Genomic DNA, 21159 nt, shown 5'->3' with positions numbered 1-21159 from the left:
CTCAACCCAAGGCCTGGTCGAACATCTCCATTTTACAGGCCGTGTGGAACTCAAGCAGATCCCACAAGGTCCTGATCTCACTCAGGAGAGTGTTCCACCAGGCTAAAGCCAGAGCCGAAAAGACTAAACAAACATTCTTTGGGCTGGGGACCACCAGCAGCTGTTGATCCGGTGAGCATAAAGCTCTTCAGGAGACATAGTGGGAGAGGGAGTCCTGCAGCTATGTAGGTCTCAGACCGCACAGGGCTTTAAAGGGTAATATCATAACCTTGAACTGTATTCAGTACTCCAGTGGAAGCCAGTGTTGCTGATGGAGCACTGGTTATATGTGTGCTCTAAAAGGTATCCCAGTAAGGACACGTGCTATTGCATTTTGAACCAATTGGCGTTTCCAAGTCAGCCTCAAGGGCAGCCTAGCATAGAGCAAGTTACAGTAGCCCAGCCTGGAGGTGACCATTGCATGGATAACTGTGGCAAGGTCACAAGGAGAGAGATAGGCAACCAGTTGCCTCACCAGTCAATGATGGGAAAAATCTTGCCCAAGCTTTTTGCCATCAGTGCTGACATCAGTGGCACCTTGCCAAAGGTTGGGAGCTGGACCCTTAAATCCACCCCTCTGCAGCTCAGGCACAGGACCTCTGTCTTTCATGGATTTAATTTCAGTTGGCTCTGCTGCAACCAGCCAGCCATGGCTTCTAATGCTCTGGCCAGAACCTCTAGGGTGGTGTCTGGCTGACCATCCATCAACAGATACAGTTGGGTGTCATCAGCGTACTGGTGACAACTCAGCCCAAACCTCCAGACCAACTGGGCAAGGGAACGCATGTAGATGTTAAATAGCAAAGGGAATTGCCCCTTATGGGATGCCACACACCAAAGGGTAGTGTGGTGAAATCTGTTCCCCAAATTGCCAAACTTGGCCCCTGACTGTGGCGAAAGGAGGTAAGCCACCGCAAAGCAGTCTCTTGGATTCCCACATCAGCAAGGTTGTTCTCATCTCTGATCTGCCTTCAGAGCATGAAGACACTGCTACACCCTTATCCCAAGAAATCTGCTGGCTGGCAGATTAGTGTCCAGCACATCGTAGCCTCTCCAGAATGCTGGTGATGTCAGTGGCATTGCACCATTATACGTTGCTACACTCCACCTCCTTACAGCCCAATATAAAGGCTAGAATAGAAGAACTGCCTTTTGACAGTGACAGCCTCTTTCACTCCTCTACAGATGAAATCTTGACTTCCATAGACAATAGTTATGTTATTCTACTTGATGGGTCGTTGACCATATTAAACAGATTGACAGTAGTTGGAAGAGGACATGAAACCTGAAGGTCTCCCAACTACCTGCCCATTGGCAGTCTAAATCAAAAACCTGGAAACTTCCATACCATAGACACCAACATTCTCCTCAGCTCTCTGGACTTTGGAAGAAATGACCCTTATCTTTTAAAACCTCCTACCAACCTAAAATCAAAGACAAACAGCCTGCTCAGAACACCAAATAGTTGCTTTGAGTTCTTTGCTCACCATACAGGAACCATTCTACCCACCATCACCCCAGACATAGGAACCAGGTTGTGTCCCTACCTCACCAACTGAGAAGCTATAACATCAGACACCTGGGTTCTCGCCATCATCACCAAAGAGTTCACTTCACTTCCCCCCACTCCTCTCTGCATGACAGCACCTCTGTCCAAACTTCTTCTGGAGGAAGTAACTACACTCTTTGACAAGGGCATGGTGGAGCAAATCCCCAGCATTCTACATTGGGAGAGGTATTATTCCAAGTACTTTATAGTCCAAAAGCGAGATGGGGGCAAACATCCCATTGTGGACCTGAGAGGACTGAACAAATACAACTGGAAAATGAAGTTTTGTTTGGTGACTCTACAATTGATTCTGCTGTTCTTTCCAAAACAAGCATGGCTGTCATCCATAGATCTCAAAGATGTGTACTTCCATATCACCATCAGGCCTCAACATCACCAGTTCCTTCATTTTGCTGTGGGTCTTCTCCATTATCAGTCCTTTTCGGGCTTTCAGTGGCCCCGGGGGTGTTCACAAAGTGCACGGCAGTGGTGGCAGCTGCTTTGCTGATACAGGATTTATCCATTTCCCCCTACATCAATGACTGGCTCCTTGTGGCATCCTCTCCTCAACAGCTTGCTGATTATCTCAGTTTAACTCTTCAACTGCTCCAGAACCTTGGGCTCTGTGCGAATTGTGAAAAATCCATGCTATAACCCACCCATTCACGGCTCAGACAGACACAGTGAAGGAGCGATCTTTTCTCCCCATAGACAGGGCATTGATGCTTCAGGCTTCTGTTCAAGTGTTCCTTATGTCTCCCATGCAGACCACTCATTCTGTTCAGCATCTCCTTGGCCTCATGGCCTTGATTTTTGTAGTCCCTCTAGCCAGGCTACGGATGAGGAAACTCCAAATTTGGTTCATTCATCATTACAATCCTCTGTTGGACCCTCAGTCTACCATTCTCACCATCCCTCAGGATATCAGCCAGTCACTATGTTGGTGGAATTTTCTGGACAACCTGCTACCTACCATGCCTTTTCAGCCTCCGGCTGTGCAGGTTGCCATATTCACAGACATCTCACTTTGGGGTTGGGAAGCCAATTGTGAGGACTTTCATGGTCAGGGTTGCTGATCTTCAACCGAGCAGTGGTATCACATCAACTGCTTCGAACTTTTTGTAGTACACAAAGCATTGACTTTATTCCAGCCATTAGTGCACAGAAAAATGGTGCAGGTTGCCACTGACAATGTGGCAACCATGTACTATATAATCAAGCAGGAAGGCACAGCTTCAACCATGATCTGCTGGCTGACTGAGGGATTGGTGCCTACTGCATGACATATTTTTGACTGCAATCCATGTACAAGGTCTACAAAACTCTCGGGCAGACAGTCTGAGCAGCTCTGTAGAGTATGGGTGGTCCATCGACATGCGTCATCTGAAACCAATCTTGGCTGACGTCAGTCTTGCCTTAAGGCCTTTGCTTCTCCAGACAATGCCAAATGTGTGATTTTCTACACCAGGGGTTTCCCAATGGGATTCTTTCCTCCATTGGTGAACAGGAGCCCTCTTCTACATGTTTCTCCCCATTTCCTTTGATTCCATGTGTCCTGCAAAAAGTAGTACGTGACAAAACATCTTGCATTTCAGGCTCCATGGTGGCTGAGACAACCATGGTTTCTACTACTCCTTCATTCTTCCAAAGGACAGTATCACATGTTTCCTCCAGATCCATGTTGTCCCAGCAAGGTGGCAGAGTTCTCCACCACAACTCATCCTTCTTCAGTCTAACCACATGGAAGATACCACCCCGACCTTCATGCCTGAGGTAACAAACATCGTCCTCAATATGCGAAAGCCTTCCACATGTCGTTCTTACAATCCAAAATGGAAAAATTTCATCATCTATGCTTCAGCTCACAACATCCAACATCACTTCGCTCTCCTGACGGATGTTCTTTCTTACCTGGTCTCTCTCCATCAATCCAGCCTTGGATTCTCATCTATCAAAGTGCACCTGGCAGCTCTAACAGCATATCACAAGCTCATAGATGGACATAAGAACATAAGCGAAGCCATGTTGGATCAGGCCAATGACTCATCCAGTTCAACACTCTGTGTCACACAGTGCCCAAAAAATCCAGGTGCCACCAGGAGGTCCATCAGTGTGGCCAGGACACTAGAAGTCCTCACACTGTTGCCCCTCCCAAGCACCAAGAATGCAGAGCATCACTTGCCTCCTCATAGACAGGGCATTGATGCTTCAGGCTTCTGTTCAAGTGTTCAACAATACACTGTGGCTAATAGGCCAGGGTAGTTGTGAGTTCTGACAAAATGTCAAACCAAGGAAAAGACAAGTAGAATTCAAGATCTTTATTTCAGCTTAATGGGCATACACACACGTTGTCAGAACTGACAAGCCCGCCAGTTCTTCCAACTTATAAATCTTTGCGCTGACCGTTATAATTCAAGCCAAAGCACGCCAAGCTCAAGCGAGGGTTTTGCACAGGGTTTCTATTAAGCTCTCATCACCACAGATGTCATTATCAATTCTCGGGTCGCATCTCCTCCTGTTCGTGGCCTTGGTTACGTAGCAACTAGCCAGCTCCCAGACATACCATCCTCCCTTCAGATAAGCAACAAGCAGCAACTACATCAAAGCAGCATAGCTAGCACAAGCATAGTATTATATAGCTGGATACCTATGGCAAGAGGAACAAGATGGAGTGATTCTTGACACTGGAGTTCTGGCCCTGCTGGGGGACCTCCTGATGTCACCTGGGTTTTGGCCAACACAGAGCGTTGGGCTGGATGGGCCACTGGCTTCATCTGACATGGCTTCTCTTATCTTCTTATCACTTAAAACAGTAGTACTCCATGACTCACAAAGAGTCACAGTTGCAAGTACCACAAACCAAAAGAGCCACATGTACTTCTGTTCTTGGAACGAGATCCACACCTCAGAGAGTCTCACAGCCTGCCCATTCCTCTGATGGAAGTCTCTTCAAGGCAGAAACCACCTGCCAAACACAGGAAAGGACTTTGCCCGCCTTTCTGAGACCTGAGGCAGGTGCCCCATTGAGGAAAATCGCTCAGAAGAGCTGCAGGTATAATGTCAAAGAGCCGCACCTGTCACTGATGAAAGATTAATAACTGTTTAATGCACTTGAGCCACCATTAAACTCTGAATGTGGGTAATGCAAGAGTTGGAAACTATTTACAAAGATGAATAGTAGGGCATGTTAAACTTACCTACCTACACTGTAAGCTCAACCTCTGATACAAACATGCAACCAATGAACAGAACAAGCTTGCCCGGGGTGGGGGGGGGGGGAAGTGGGAAGTTCCGTTGTCCCTGACTTACAGTAGCTCCTGGAGGATTTGCAAAACAACAGATATTCAGTAATGCTTAGGGGAGGTGCGGTGGTGCTGGGGGGAGGGGCAACAGTGGGAAGGCTTCTAGTGTTCTGGCCCCACTGAAGGACCTTCTGATGGCACTTGGGGGGTTTTTGGCCACTGCGTGACGCAGGGTGTTGGACTGGATGGGCCATTGGTCTGATCCAACATGGCTTCTCTTGTGTTCTTATAGCCACTGATGGACCTCTGCTCCATATGTTTATCCAATCCCCTCTTGAAGCTGTCTATGCCCGTAGCCGCGACCACCTCCTGTGGCAGTGAATTCCACGTGTCAAGCGCCCTTTGGGTGAAGAAGTACTTCCTTTTATCCGTTCTAATCCAACTGCTCAGCAATTTCAATTTCATTGAGTGCCCATGAGTTCTTGTATTGTGAGAAAAGGAGAAAAGTAGTTCTTTCTCTACCTTCTCTATCCCATGCATAATCTTGTAAACCTCTATCATGTTACCCTTCAGTCGACGTTTCTCCAAGCTAAAGAGCTCCAAGTGTTTTATCTTTTCTTCATGGGGAAAGTGTTCCAAACCTTTAATCATTCTAGTTGCACTTTTCTGCACTTTTTCCAATGCTATAATATCTTTTTTGAGGTGAGGTGACCAGAATTGTACACAGTACTCCAAATGAGGTCGCACAATTGTATTATACAGGTGCATTGTGATACCGGCTGATTTGTTTTCAATTCCCTTCCTAATAATTCCCAGCATAGCATTGGCCTTTTTTATTGCAGTCACACACTATTTGGACATTTTCAATGAGTTACCTACCATGGCCCCAAGATCTCTCTCTTGATCAGCTCCCCCAGTCCACACCCCATCAACTTGTATTTATAGTTAGGATTTTTGGCCCCAATGTGCATTACCTTGCACTTGGCCACGTTAAATCTCATTTGCCATGTTGATGCCCATTCACCCAGCCTCAGCAGATCCCTTTGGAGTGCCTCACAATCCTCTCGGGTTCTCACCACCCTGCACTATTTTGGGTCATCTGCAAACTTAGCCACTTCACTGCTTACTCCCAACTCCAAATCATTAATGAACAAGTTAAAAAGCATCAAACCTAGTACAGAGCCCTGCGGCACCCCACTGCTTACCACCCTCCACTGAGAAAATTGCTGATTTATGCTCACTCTCTGTTTCTTATTAATTAGTCAGTTTTTGATCCACAAGAGGACTTATCCTTTTAACCCCATGAGCTTACTGGTGAGGAACTTTATCAAAAGCTTTCTGGAAGTCAAGGTAAACAACATCTATTGGGTCCCCTTTGTCCACATGTTTGTTCACCCCCACAAAGAACTCTAACAAGTTAGTGAGACAAGATCTTCCCTTACAGAACCCAAGCTGAGTCTTCCTCAATAATTTTTGTTCATCAATGTGCCTACTAATTCTCTCTTTAATAACAGTCTCCACCAACTTTCCTGGTATTGAATTCAGACTTACTGGCCTGTAATTTCCCGGATCTCCGCTGGAACCCTTTTTAAAGATGGGGGTGACATTAGCTACCTTCCAGGCCTCAGGAACGGAGGCAGATTTAAATGAAAGATTACATATTATTGTAAGGAGAGCCTTTGAGTTCTTTCAGAACTGTTGGATGTATGCCATTTGGGCCTGATGACTTATCAGTTTTTAAATTGTCAGTCGTAGGACCTCCTCTCCTATCACCTCAATCTGACACTCTCTTTTTTCTCACAGAACCACAAAAACATTTCTCAGGGATCTGGTATAACTCCATCCACCAAGGAAACCAGTGGTTCCTGACTGGAGTCTCTCATACTGGCAAAACTTGTGGGCAGACCATTTGATCCCATGGCAACTTATCTCTATTTACTGTCATTCCTTGTTGCTATTACATCTGTCAAGAGGGAAGGTGAACTCTGTGCTTTCTGTGTTGATGCGCCATTTACTGTTTTTCATAAGGATGAGGTGGTCTTATGTCCTGACCATTATTTCTTGCCCAAGGTTGTTTCATCCTTTCATTTACCACAACTACTGTATTGCCTGTTTTCTTTCTGGACCCTGCTGATGACGCTCAAAGAGCCCTGCACTTTCTAGTTGTCTGTAGGGCTCTTGGTTTCTATTTGGATTGGACATGACCTCTCCATGTGGATTTGCATAAAATTTCATCTCAATGTCTACCTAAAAGGGTTTTCTCTACCATTATTTTACCAGTTGACCATATCAGTATGTAAATGACAGCCAGCTCTCTCTGCTGATGGGTGGCCAGTCCGACTCCACCCCAGAAGATCTGTCCACAGTATTACAAGCTGTGGTGGGGTGGCTCAGGCTGAGTAGACTGAAATTAAATTTGACAAAGATGTAGGTCCTGTATCTTAGTCGCCATGGTTCGGTACCAGAGGTACATTTACCGACCTTTGACTGAGCACAGCTTACACTGGCATCCAAGGTTAAAAGTTTAGGGGTGCTCTTGGATTCCTCTCTAACAATGGAGGCCCAAGTAGCTGCCACTGCCAAGTCAGCTTTTTACCATCTGCGGATGGCAAAGCAGTTGGTCCCCTTTCTCGAACGCAATGACTTGGCAACAGTGATCCATGCCACAGCCACCTTGAGATTGGATTACTGTAATGCCCTCTACATGGGGCTGCCCTTGTCCCAAATCTGGCGACTCTAGCTAGTGTAGAATGTAACAGCCAGACTGTTAATGGGAATTTCTTTATGGGAACACATTCAGCCTGTGTTGAAAGGGCTGCACTGGCTACCGATAGTGTACCAGATTTGCTTCAAGGTGCTGGTCATTACCTTTAAAAGCTCTATATGACCAGGGTCCTGCATACCTTAGGGACCAGCTTTCCCTGCATATGCCCCAGCGAGTACATCGGTCTGGGTCTCAAAACCTGTTGGCAGTTCCCAGCATCAGAGAAGTTAGGCTTAAATCAACTAGGACCAGGGCCTTTTCCGTTGCTGCCCCTAGCTAATGGAATGAGTTGCTGGAGGGAGGTCAGGGCCCTGCGAGAGCTTTCACACTTCTTCAGGGCCTGCAGAACAGCACCCTTCCACCATTCATTTTCATAACAGTAACACCTGCAGCAACGGGACAGGCCCATAAATACTACCAACAGATCTGTCTCATCACGCTATGGAGATCCTGGGACCTCTTTGAACATCTAACATCAACCATCTAGCTATTTACCACCATTAGAATTTTAATTGTTGTCTGAAACTACTGTACTAGCACCTGTTGATGTTTTAATAATTGTTCTTATGTTTTTATGCTTGTACTGCTGTTTTATCTTGTTTGGTCATGCTGATCTGATTGCTTGACCTTTAATCTGTGAGCCGCCCTGAGTCTCCCTTCAGCAGGGAAGGTGGGATATAAATTAAATAAAATTTAAAAAACATACTTCTGCAGCATTTCTGGCTGGCATCTCTACCAACAATGCCTGTAATGCTGCCATTTGGTCAACTCCTTCAACATTTGCATCCTACTACGCCATGAACACGAAAGGGCATCAGGATGCTGCCTTCAGAGAAGCAATCCTTTGTTTCATTTTCCAGTAAAGCTATTGCTCTCTGACATCTTCTGATGAGCCTATGATTACATAACATGACATGTTAATTTGCATAGCTGCTTTCTGGTATTTATGGGTTTCCTGAAGTTGCCAGCACCCACCATCCTAGCTGGTTGCAGCTTGTTAGTCACCCATGTGTGGGGCTACACAAAGGCCATGAATAAGATAAACAGATTTCTTACCTCTAACTAGAGCCCCATGGTGCAGAGTGGTAAACTGCAGTACTGCAGTCCAAACTCCTCTTACGATCAGAGTTCGATTCTGGCAGAAACTGGGTTCAGGTAGCCACCTCATGGTTCACTCAGCCTTCCATCCTTCAAGGTCGGTAAAATGAGTACCCAGCTTGCTGGGGGTAAAGTGTAAATGACTGGGGGAGGCAATGGCAAACCATCCCATAAAAAGTCTGCCATGAAAACATTGTGAAAGCAATGTCACCCCAGAGTCAGAAACAACTGGTGCTTGCACAGGGGATTACCTTTACCTTTTACCTGTAACTGATGTTCTTCAAGTGGTCATCTGTGCAGTCACACATGCCCACCCAGCCTTCTCTACTGCTGGCATCTCTGTCACTTACCTTTAGTTGATGAGGCTTACCAGCAGCAGCTGGAAGGAGCTGAGCAGGTGCCAGCTTTCTTCTCAGCTCCAAGCATGTGCAGTTGATGCCTGCTCCCCAGAGCAGAGGAAAAAGCCCACCAGAAAGGCTGGGAATTAGTTCTAGAAACTTCCATGGTCAAGTCCAGTGCAGGCATAGTACTTGTGTGTGTGACTGCAGAGATGATCACTTGAAGATTATTAGTTACAGGTAAGCAACCTCTTTATCTACAGCATAGAAGGCTCAGGGTAGAGATTTACCAGAGTGTGTTAGCATTCATTTTTGCACAGCTACTTCTGCAGACAATCCCCCACCACCACCCTTTGGTGGAAATAATTTGTAAGGTATCTATAGGAAAATCCTATCTATATGTTTACCCAGCATTATCATATATCCAGACTGACTCCAAACGAATGATTACTGATCTGTAGTTTGCTAGTCTGGTACTAGTGCTGATTACTTTTCTGTACTCCCAACAGTCTACAGTGCACCATAGGAACCACTGGAGAATGGGAAATGTTATTCGCTTGTGAATTTCCTTTCTCAGCAGTTTCAGGATGCTGCAGTCTCCCCTCCCTTCTGGTTAATAGTTATTGGAGTCATTGGAATAGTTGAATGGTCCTCACAGGTTCTCTTGTGGCTTCTTTTGGGAAGACCAATTCACTTGCTGCACCTCTACACAGTTTGAGTTGGGTGGGAAGTCCTATTATTGTTGTGTGTATCAATTTTCTTTTTGTATAATCCAGGTGAATGTGTAGTACTGGGATTATGTTATTTATTATTCTGAGTTGATTTGTTTAGAAGCTTTGTCAGGTCCTTCTGGGAGGTAGAGAGGAAGCCCCTCCTATTGGAGAGGGAAAAAACTCATGACCCTGCCGGCATCCAGGGGAGGCACTTCTCCTGGCAGTATAAACTGTAGCACCCTGAAAGGAAATCATGGTAAATTCATAAACTTCAAATTTCAGCTATTTTAAAGCCATTTTATAGGCCATAGTACATTCTACCATAATGCTGCTGGTGCTGCCACTTTTTTCCTAGTGAAAATTTAATTACAGGACAATACTTTCAAATTCAGATACTTTGCCTTGTACATTGCCTGCTAAAAGATTAAATTATTCTTACAAAATACTCATACACTTTCAATCAATTGTACTATGTGCATTTGTGCTTCCACTTAGCATATCTGGCAGTAGAGATACTGATTCTGTGTACTTTCAGAGAAGTCAGGAATTGAGGTTAGTGACTTGTATTGCAAGGCCTAGTGCCAAAGGGTTAGTTCATTTGGCAAGTATACTGGAACCTCAGCTTTGTAAATTGTAAGATGTTGCATGTTCATCGTATTTGTGGCTAAGCTAGTTTGCAGCTTTTATAACTGCTTGTTCTGAAATCTTCATGCTGTTTGTTGTTTGTCCAAATGCTGCCTTCCTACTAGGACTTCTAGCCGCAGAAAGTAGGTATCCCTTTGTTTTCCTCTAAAGCTTTGCTTCTGTGTTTGGCTTTGCATGTTTAAATCTCTGCTTTTTTCTTTGCTTTATAATATTTCAGCGTCATTAACATATTTGTCATATAAAAATAATAATACTAAAAGATGAAATTATGCTCTGAACTCATATATTATTTAGGAGCTTAAATATTGTTCCAAATTATTTCCCATAGAAAGTATTTGAAAGGTTATGCTTGAGGAAGTATTTCAAACTATAATACTTTTTTAAGTGAAAGCACAGCATCCTGTGCATGAAGAAGATCCCTTTAAGGTGTGTTTCTTCTCTTCCCTTATCATAGAGTTCATAGAAGAAGCACTCCAAGACAACTGTGGATAATGGGATGTCTGTGCCTGGATCTGGATAGTAGGGACAATGTGTACAGTTCTGTATGTTAAAAAAAAAAAAGTGCTGCAGAGCTTTAAAAAAATACAGAAGGAAGGCAATCAAAATTATTAAACAAATATTTATTTATTCATTTATTTATTTTATTCGCTTTTTAGCCTGCCCTTTCCATAGAACAGGGTTGGGGCAGGTTACATCATAAAAGGAGACAATCATTAAAACCAATTAAAATATATAAGATCGAAAATTACAGAGTAAACAATGGAGACTAAAATAACAAGTTCTGCCTCACAAGCATGGCCTATCGTCCAGGACTAGTAGGACCTTCAGCACTAGGATGGAATGAAAAAGGGAGAGGCCGATAACATGTGGCGTCCGCTGCCTTAGCTGAACACCTGGCGAAAGAGCTCTGTCTTACAGGGCCTGTGAAATTGAAGTAAATCCCACGGCCCTGCTCTCCAAGGGGAGCTCATTCCACCAGGCAGGGACCAGGGCCAAGAAGGCTCTAGCTCTCATTGAGGCCATTCTGACATCTCTGGGGCCGGGTATCACCAAAAGGTTTTGAGTCGCTGATTATAAAGACCTGCAGGGCACATACAGGGAGAGGCGGTCCCAAAGATATGTTGACCCCTGGCCATATAGAGCATATTTCTGTGAGGAAAGACTAAAGAGTTTAAAATAAAAGACAAGTGGAAGAAATGATGGAGGTTTATAAAGTTCTGCATAGCGTGGAGAAAGTAGATGGACAGACAATTCTCTCCCCCTCCCCAATATTAGAATTCAGGGGTGCCCAATAAGGTATATGGGCAAATTTAGGACAGGCAAAAGGAATCCTCTGTCAGTGGACGTAGCGATGATCACTGGCATAGGTGTCTTAAAAAGGAGATTTGTGGAGGGATAGGTCCATCAATGACTCCAAGCCATGGTGACTAAAGAAAACTCCAAATCCAAGTCAATTAAACGGGAGTCGACATCAGTGGAAGACCTTAGCTTCTATGCATTGTTGGTGCACTCCCCAGAATGAGTGTAAAACAGGATTCTGGACTAGGCAGACCATTGGTCTGATCCAACAGAGTTCCTCTTCTTGTTCTAAGTAATTTGTCTTGTGCAGAGAGGGACGGATGAATATGGATATGGGCTCTACTATGAGATGCATCCTACAAACCATGAGTGCAAGTCCCCATCTCACAGCAGGCTCTAATGACCCCCAAATAACCAGGGGATCCACATGAACAAAAATGGCACAGTGCATGAGGAGGGAAAAATGGGTAGAATTGCCTCTAGTTCTTTATTTTACCAGCAGATCAAGAGCCAGTCTGGTGTAGTGGTTAAGTGTGCGGACTCTTATCTGATTCCCCACTCCTCCACTTGCACCTGCTGGAATCGCCTTGGGTCAGCCATAGCTTTGGCAGAGGTTGTCCTTGAAAGGGCAGCTGCTGTGAGAGCCCTCTCAGCCCCACCCACCTCACAGGGTGTCTGTTGTGGGGGAGGTAGATAAAGGAGATTGTGAGCCACTCTGAGACTCTGAGATTCGGAGTGGAGGGCGGGATATAAATTCAATATTATCTTCTTTTTATTCACAGAAGAGCAAGCAGTACTGACTGCAGTTTCTTATGCTGTATGATATACATATTCTCAGGGGTCAGAGATTGCCAGGGAAGACAGAAAACCTTCCTTTGCAACAGCTTTTGTGAGCAGTGGAGGAAGATTCCTTTGTTTTTTAACTGTGTAGTACAGTTGGTAAAAGAAATTAGTAAAACATTAGAATGCTCTCTGAGTGCTAAATGCTAGTAGAAACATTACACAGATTTTAAATATGATTTTTGTATATATAAATGGTTGCATGGAATCTACATATTATGTAAGCATGCTTCCATGTACAATTGTTTACTAAAATATATTTAGTTATTTCAGTTAGTTATTTCAGAGAGTCAGGTGCAGATTAGCTGTCCTTTTGGTGTACCATATGCTTATCTTATCAGTAGGTTCCTGTTGTTGTTGTTGGAAGTGGTCTGTCGTTGTTGTTGGAAGTGGTCTTTGGTATTGCGAACCCAAGGAGGATAGTCCTGGGGAATCTTCAGTATCCGCATGGAAGCCTCCTAGTTTGGTCAGTCACAGAACTTCATGAGTACCACGGGGCTATTCCAGGCTGTATTGATCCTGGTGCATACAAAAGGATTGGTATTTGATTTAGTTGTTCTGAGTTGCCTGGTGGATAAGCTGACTATTCAGCCTGTGTGCCATGGTCAGACCTCTGCTGCTTAAGGTTCAGTTCACAGTGGCTCCCCTTCACTGTAGTGGTGGTGAACTGGTTGGTTGGTTACATGTACTCTGCTTTTTTCCTCATGTGAAACCCAAAACCCAAAACACCATACAACATAATTCTTTCCTCCTCCATTTTATCCACACAACAACCCTATGAGGTAGGTTAGCAGAGAAAGTGACTGACTGAAAGTTATCCAATGACCTTCTGTGGCAGAGTGGGATTCAAACCAGACTTTCCCAGATCCTAGTTCAACATTCTAACCACTACACCAATGCTGGCCCTCCACTAAGGACTCCACTAAGAGTCCTATGAGATTTCAAAATGCTCTGTGGATTTTGAGTGCCTGAATAGTAGAATCATAGAGTTCGAAGAGGCCATATGGACCATCTAGTCCAACCCCCTGCCCCATACAGGATCAGCCTAAAGCATCTCCAACAAATAATCATCCAGCCACGTTTTGAAGACTGCCAATGAACGGGATCTCACCACCTCCCTAGGCAGTTGGTGCCACCTCTGAACTACTCTGAGCATATAAAAGAAAAATTCCTAATATCCAGCTGGTATCTTTCTGCTTGTAATTTGAGCCCCCTCTAAATTTCAAATATTTAAAGAGAGCAATCACGTCCTTCTTCAGTCTCCTCTTCTCCAGACTGAACATTTCCAAGGCCCTCAACCTTTCCTCATAGGGTTCTTCCTCCAGGTCTTTGATCATCCTTGTTGCTCTCTTCTACACCCACTCAATTTTATCCACGTTTTTTGAAGGGAGGCCTCCAGAACTGCACACAGTATTCCAGGTGTGGCCTGATCAAAGCAGTATACAGCAGAGCTATGATCTCTTGTGATTTTGATGCTATAGCCCTTTTGATACAACCCAGGATTGAATTTGCCTTTTTTGCCACAGCATCACACTGACTGCTCATATTTCGTTTACAGTCCACTAGTACCCCAAGATCACTTTTGAACACACTACTTCCAAAAAGTGCATTCCCCATCCAATATTTGTGCTTTATATTAGACTTTGCACATATCTTTGTTGAATTGCATCTTGTTCACAACTGCTGACTTCTCCAGATCATTCAGATCTTGTTGAATTTAAACTTTATCCTCCTGGGTGTTTGCTACTTCTTCCAATCTGGTATCATCAGCAAATTTTATGAGCAGTCCTTCCACCCCTTCATCCAGATCATTGATAAAAATGTTGAAAAGAACTGGGCCCAAAACTGAGCCTTGCGGCACCCCACTGGACACCTCTATCCAATCTGATGAAACTCTATTTACAACCAGTCTTTGGGTACAGTCCTTTAACCATTTTCCTATCCACCAAACTGTCCTATAGTCCACTCCACAGTTTGTCCATCAGAATGTCATGGGGAACCTTATTAAAAGCTTTACCGAAATCCAGGTTAACCACATCAACAGCATTCCCACAATCCAGTAAGCTTGTTACTCGATTAAAGAAAGAAACCAGGTTGGTCTGGCAAGATCTGTTGGAGACAAATCCATGCTGACTTCGAGTCACTAAGTTATCCTTCAGATGCTCACAGATTGACCTCTTTAATATCTGCTCAAACATCTTTCCAGCAACAGAAGTCAGATTAACTGGTCTGTAGTTTCCCGGTACATCCTTCTTCCCTTTTTTAAAGATTGGGATAACATTTGTTCCCTTTCAATCTTGTGGGACATCCCCAGTCCTCCGGAAGGTCTTGAAGATGATGGACAAAGGCTCTGCTAGTTCTCTAGAAAGTTCTTTGAGCACTCTCAGGTGCACACCATTCAGCCCAGGGGATTTGTACTCATCCAGTGAAGCCAGATGCCTCTCCACAATTTCTCTGTCCATGTCAACGAGCCTCTCAGGTGTTCTGTTAAGTCTTCCATCAACTCTAGATGGGCTCGAATTCTTCAGGGAGAAAACCAAGGCAAAAAGATCATTAAGCCTGTCTGCTTTTTCTCTGCCCTCCATCAGAGTTTCTCCTTTTACTCCCAACAGTGGTCCAATTGCCTCCTTTACTTTGTGTTTGTTTCTCACATATCTGAAGAAAATGTTTTTGTTGTAGCCTCCTAGCCAGACACAGCTCATACTCTTAGCTTTGGTCTCTCTGATGGCCTATATGCACTACCTAGTAAGCCTCATATAATCTTCTTTAACGGTTAGTCCTTCTCTCCATTTCCTGAACATTTCCTTTTTCTCCCTTAGCTTATTCTGGAGCTCTCTGTTCATCCACATTGGATTATTGGAGCAAAAGCTCATGTTTGATAAGAGCCCACCCTTCACTCTCTCCTTTCCCTTCCAGCACCCACTCCCATGGAACAACCCTCATCAAAGTTAGCTCTACGAAAATTTAACCTACAAGTCTGGCTATAAATCTCCTCCCCCTGCCCCAGCAAGAGGAATTCTAGGAGTGCATGGTCACTTCTCCCTAAAGTCCCCACCACCTTCACCCCATCTATCAACTCTTCCTTGTTGGTTAATATTAAGTTTAGTATGGCAGAGCCCTAGTGGCTTCTTCCATCATTTGAAAAAGGAAGTTATCGGCCAGGCAGGTCAGGAAGTTGCATGATGCTTGTCGCTTCACCGAGCTTGACTCCCAGCACACATCGGGGAAGTTGAAGTCACCCAAAATTATAAGATTATGATGTCTGCCTACACTATTAATCTGTTCTAAGAGGGCAGCATCCAAATCCTCTCCCTGGTCAGGCAGTCTGTAGCAGACTCCAACCACAATATCCTTCCTCTCCTTTTTTACCCATGTACTTTCTACTGGACTATCAACCACATTCTCCAGAACTTCTTGACAATCAAGCCACCACCTCTGTGTAGTTCCATGGAAGACATAGTTGCAGGGCTGTAGCCAGTGGTGGAGCATTGGGGCAGTAACCCCTCTCAAATTAGGGGTACTCCAGCCTGCTGGTCTTTCTCTCAAGGAACAAGGGAGTCTGGGGTGGCTGGTGTCAACCATGTGGTTCCTCCTGGTCACCTGCTCACTATGTGTCTCCTCTTTCTTCTCCCTACCTGCTAGCTGAGCAGAAAGGGGTTTTGAATCGCATGGGCATGCAATAGAGAAATTGTGCCACAGGGAGGTGTTTGTAAAAAAAAAAAATAAATAAACCTCTCGTGCTGCAGCTGTAGTGCGACTCCAAAGAGGTGGTTTAAAGGGAGGCAGTGGCTGCGTGGCCTTGTTTGTTGAGTTTCCTACCTGCTAGCAAGCAAGAAGAAGACTCTACCAGCAAGAGGCTGTGCCTCTCATCTCTTTCCCCCACCTAACAGCTGAGCAGAGGGAAAAAATGCTCCAAATATTTACCAACTAATCATTGTTCTGAGCTCTGATGAAAATCTCAGGGACAGACTTCAGTTAGAGGGAGAAGAAGATAATGGGGAGTGACTTTATCACCTGTCAAAGCCTGGCACTTCAGGGCCCAACTATGAATGGATGATATCAGAAGTCTCCAAGAAGTCCACTCCCCCATCCATATCTCAGTGCAGGTGATCCACCAGGGAGACCAAGGATGTTTCAGTCCTATAACGAGACCTGCAACAAAATTGGAATGGATCCAATCTGCTTCATTCAGGAATCCCTCTCAGATTGAAGTGGGGATCATGAATTAAAACAAACATTACTATTGAGTAAGACTATCAAATGTACTGCTGATATTAAATTTTTTAGCTTATGTAGCATATTGTATGTAGAGGGCTTTACTATCATCAGTTCATTCACCCTCAACAGTGGTCTCCAGCCTTTTTGGTGTGTTGACCCACAAGTCCAAATTTACTTGAAAAAACAGTAGTCACAAATAATAAAAACTGCAAGAGCCCAAGACCCACTTTCACGGGCTTTGCAATCCACTTTGGGATCAGGGCTGACTTGTTGGGGAACACTGCATTAAAACACATAATTTTATAATGTAACACTGAGATTGAAAAGGTGGTCTCCTGACAGCTTGAGGCAGGCTGAGTGGATAGGGAGACACTTGAGGACGTCTGAAGATGCAGGGATATCAGATGCCAGTTTACTGAGTATGCTTAATAAAAAAGCTTTTATTGTATGTGCATTTTCATGTGTTTACATTCTGAAATGTAACCGTTCCCCCCCAAAAAGCTGTAGATGGTAATGTTTTTCTTGGGTGGGTAGTTTGAGTAAAGAAACCTTATTCCAGGTTTTTGTCTAAACATCCTTTCACTAAGTAGTTTCTTATTGGTCTTATTATAGGAGCAGTTTCTCAGGTGTTGGACAGCCTAGAGGAAATCCATGCACTTACAGATTGCAGTGAAAAAGACTTAGATTTTTTACATAGTGTTTTCCAAGATCAACATCTTCATACACTACTAGATGTAAGTATTGCTTAAGCAAAATATTTAGGTTATTGAAACATTTGAAACAATTAAGTATTTGTTGGTTTTGGACAATTTTAAAAATGTTTGCTATTGTCAAAGAAAACTAAATTTACTGATAAATGTACATATTCAAGGCATGTGTGCATGTGTTGTGATACAAGGAGACAACAAACCTGATAAAACTCAGATTAACTATACCAAATTCCTAGTCAAGGTTGGCCCTTTCACTAGCCAGCCTAGGCAGCTGCCTGGGGCACAGACCTGGCTAGGGCACTGGTGTGAGCCTTGAGTGGGCATTGTTTGCCCTCCCACCCGCCCTCACCTGTGAACTATTTAGATGAGGAATAACAACAAGCCAGTGAGGTAGATTAGGCTGAGAGTGTGTGTCCAGACTGAGTTCACCCAGTAAATTCCCTTTGATTTTTCCATTTATTTCCTTTGACTGATTGATTGATTGATTGGGAATTTTGAACATAGACTTCCCAGATAGTAGGCTGATGTTGCCCCCTATACATGACTGTCTCTCTACTCTTGCACCACCTCGCAGGAGTTATAGCTATTTCTTTGGGGAAGACTATAGTTTAATAGACAAACACATAGCCTTCAGTCTGTGCCATGGTGCCTTCACATGTTCTTGACCAGCACACACAGCGACTTATGTACAAAAGCTCACAATACCCAGCCATTTCATGTTTCCCCCCTCAGTCTTGAACTCAGAGCATTGACCATGAGATTTCTGTAATGAATGTCAATAAATCAAAAGTAGGTTTGGAACTTAAGAGATACATACCAGAATAACACCCTGAACAGCATACTCAAGATTGCTACAGCAGATACATTGTCTCCAGATTTTGATGCAGTAATTCAGGGCAAGAGGTGTGTCAGTTATCAGAAACTGTTAAATAAACTAAATATTGCAAGAGTGCTAATGGTTTAAGCATGTTTTATTTTAAGTTTTAAAAAATACTTAATTGTGTTTATGTCCTTTATAAAGTTTACATCTCTGCTATATAGTATTATATTTTATGACACAGACAAGGTCTCAACAAGTTCTGGCCCTCATAAAAAAAATGAGTCGAAACCCTTGTTTTATACAAACCTATCATGCAAAATATTGCAAGGGAAAAAGTTAAATGAGATATTCATTTCTTGGTGTCAGTACCTGAAAGTGGAGCCCTAATCAGCAAATCTGCATATTCCAGGAAAAATATTTCTGTATTCTTTGTCAGATCCATCAGAGTTTGTGCAGTCTGCATGAGATCTTGTGCCCAGTTTTCAGGAAATTACTTGTGAGAAAGTTGCATAGTTAGGAATTGTCATGGATGAGATTCCCCTAGAAGAGTGTAGAACGGGGATGTTGAACTCATTTATGAGCGCTGGATCTGATATAAATGAGACCTTGTGGGGCTGGGCCACGTGTGTCATAAAATGTAATGCCAAGTAGCAGAGATATAAACTTTATAAAGCACACAGACAAAGGGTTTTTTTAACTTAAAATAAAACATGCTTAAAACATTAGCACACTTGCAGTATTTTGTTTAATAATCTCTGATAACTGACACTTCTAGCTCTGAATCATTGCGTCAAAATCTGGATACAATATCTGTGCTGCAGCAATCTTGAGTATGCTGTTCAATTGTAAGTTGTAAATGAGTATCTGTAAATTGCAAACCTACTTTTGATTTACTGACATTCATTACAGAAATCTCGTGGTCAGTGGTCTGTGCCTGAGCACCCAGTGGAAAACATGAAATGGCTGGGTATTGTGAGCTTTTGTACATAAGTTGCTGTGTGTGCTGGTCAAGAATATGTGAAGGCACCATGGCACAGACTGAGGGCTATGTGTTTGTAGACAAAACTATAGACTTCCCCAGAAAAAGAGCTGCAACACCTATGAGGCAGTGCAAGAATAGAGGCATAGCAATGTATAGCGGTCGGTATCAGCCTAATATCTGGGAAGCCTAGCTTCATAATTCCCAGTCTACAAACAAAATGTGCTGGACACACACATTCAGCCTAATCCTTATTATTCCTCATCTAAATAGTTCACATTGCTTCCTACTGAGAAAGACTTGATGAATATAGTGAAAAGGAGGAGAGAACCAAGTTGCACCCCAGGAGAGCGCTGGCAAAACAAACACATACACAGGGTAGTAAGGCAAAATGCTCTTACCTTGAATAAAACTGTTTTGGTCTTAATGGTGCTTTTTGCATTTCCCCCTTGCTATTGAGGCAGCCAAGCAAAGCAGCCTCTTCTTGCTTTTTCCCTCTTCCCCAAGAGAGGAGGAGCCTCAGCCAATGGAGGAGCTTGGCTTTGTAGCTCTGTTGTGCAATTGAGAGACTGGCACACCTTTAGCTTTGATTGAGAGAGTTTTAGCTGTACCAGGCTCTCTCAATCACACAGCAGAGCTACCGAGCCAAGCTCCTCCATTGGCTGAAACTCCTCCTCTGTTGGAGAAAGGGGAGGGGGGTAGAGGGAAAGAGGCAGAGGCTGCTTTGTTTGGCCGCATCCGCGCAGGAGAAATACAAAAATGGCAACCAAAGGAAGAAGAGAGGGTGAAGGAAACCGGCAACAATCACTTGCTTACAGGCCTAATAGATGCCCTGTGGTACACATTTAACATCCCTGGTGTAGAAGAAACAAGATATGCTTTTACTAAGACATGCAAGTGTCTATTGATTAATTTTTACAAGGAGAAAATGTACTTATTGCAGAAGACCAAGTCAGTATTTGTACATATAATAAAGGTCCTGAGATTGGCCTTGCTGGGATGCTTTCCCAGCTATTGACTTTCTTGTGGTTTCTGGGTATGTTTGTTTTTTACTAGAAATAGTTGTAGAAACAGTGTATTCCCTATGATCTTGCTCTGCCTTGGATTGTTTTTAAAATGTATTTATTGTCAGTGCCAGGAAGATACAATGTAATCTTCTACATCAGCAAACAAAATAATCTACATAGCCCACTAACTTGGTGGTGGTGGAGGAAAGTGCCACCAGGACACAGCTGATTTATGATAACCCCCCCTCCCCCGTAGGATTTTCAAGGCAAGAGACGTTCAGAGGAGCTTTGCCATTGCCTGCCCCTGCATCACGACCCTGGTATTCCTTCAAGGTTTACCATTGAAGACCATCCAAATACTAGGCAGAACTGACCCTGCTTAACTTCTGAGATCAGGCTAATCTGGGCTATGCTGGTCAGGGCCCCTTCAATATTTTTTCATAGATTATACAGCACCTATAATAATTTATATATCTGTGGAAAGGGTACTCACATTTAAACTACACGTGTGACTCCCAAGCCGCAGTTTGGCCACCCCTGTTGTAAATGGTTCCTCATCCTCTTGGAGAGGAGTGACAAGTAGAGAGCCTTGAGGATCTGTCCTGGGACGTTTTGTTCAGCATCTTTATAAATGTTTTGGATGAAGGAATAGAGGGAATGCTTATTAAATTTGTAGATTATCCTAATTTGGTAGGGGTTGTAAATACAGTAGATGACAGAGACAGGCAACAGGATTATCTTGACAGACTGGAAAACTGGACTAAAACAAATAAAATGAGTTTTAAACAGGATAAATGTAAAATTCGGCATTTAGATAGGAAAAACCAAAGGCATCATTATAGGATGGAGGAGACTTGGCAATAGATGATGCAAAAAGGATCTAGGGGTCTTAATGGAC

The 21159-nt window shown here is 43.7% G+C and overlaps 1 protein-coding gene across 20 annotated transcripts in view; it reads left to right on the top strand.

Annotated features, from left to right (window-relative positions):
* The window catches only part of CASK (calcium/calmodulin dependent serine protein kinase), a 382103-nt gene that overhangs the window by 226706 nt on the left and 134238 nt on the right, over positions 1-21159 (top strand). For 13 of the 20 annotated variants that reach the window (XM_060234164.1, XM_060234158.1, XM_060234148.1 and 10 more), the window contains exons 11-12: positions 10493-10510; positions 17358-17479. In XM_060234164.1, the coding sequence (XP_060090147.1) occupies positions 10493-10510; positions 17358-17479 (140 nt within the window). The remainder of the gene's footprint in view (positions 1-10492; positions 10511-17357; positions 17480-21159) is intronic. The other 7 variants (XM_060234166.1, XM_060234153.1, XM_060234159.1 and 4 more) reach the window with 1 other exon arrangement.

Source organism: Heteronotia binoei, chromosome 3, assembly GCF_032191835.1.
Source record: "Heteronotia binoei isolate CCM8104 ecotype False Entrance Well chromosome 3, APGP_CSIRO_Hbin_v1, whole genome shotgun sequence".
Lineage (NCBI taxonomy): Eukaryota > Metazoa > Chordata > Lepidosauria > Squamata > Gekkonidae > Heteronotia > Heteronotia binoei.
Note: the sequence above shows the minus strand (reverse complement) of the source record. Positions and strands in the feature narration are given on the sequence as shown.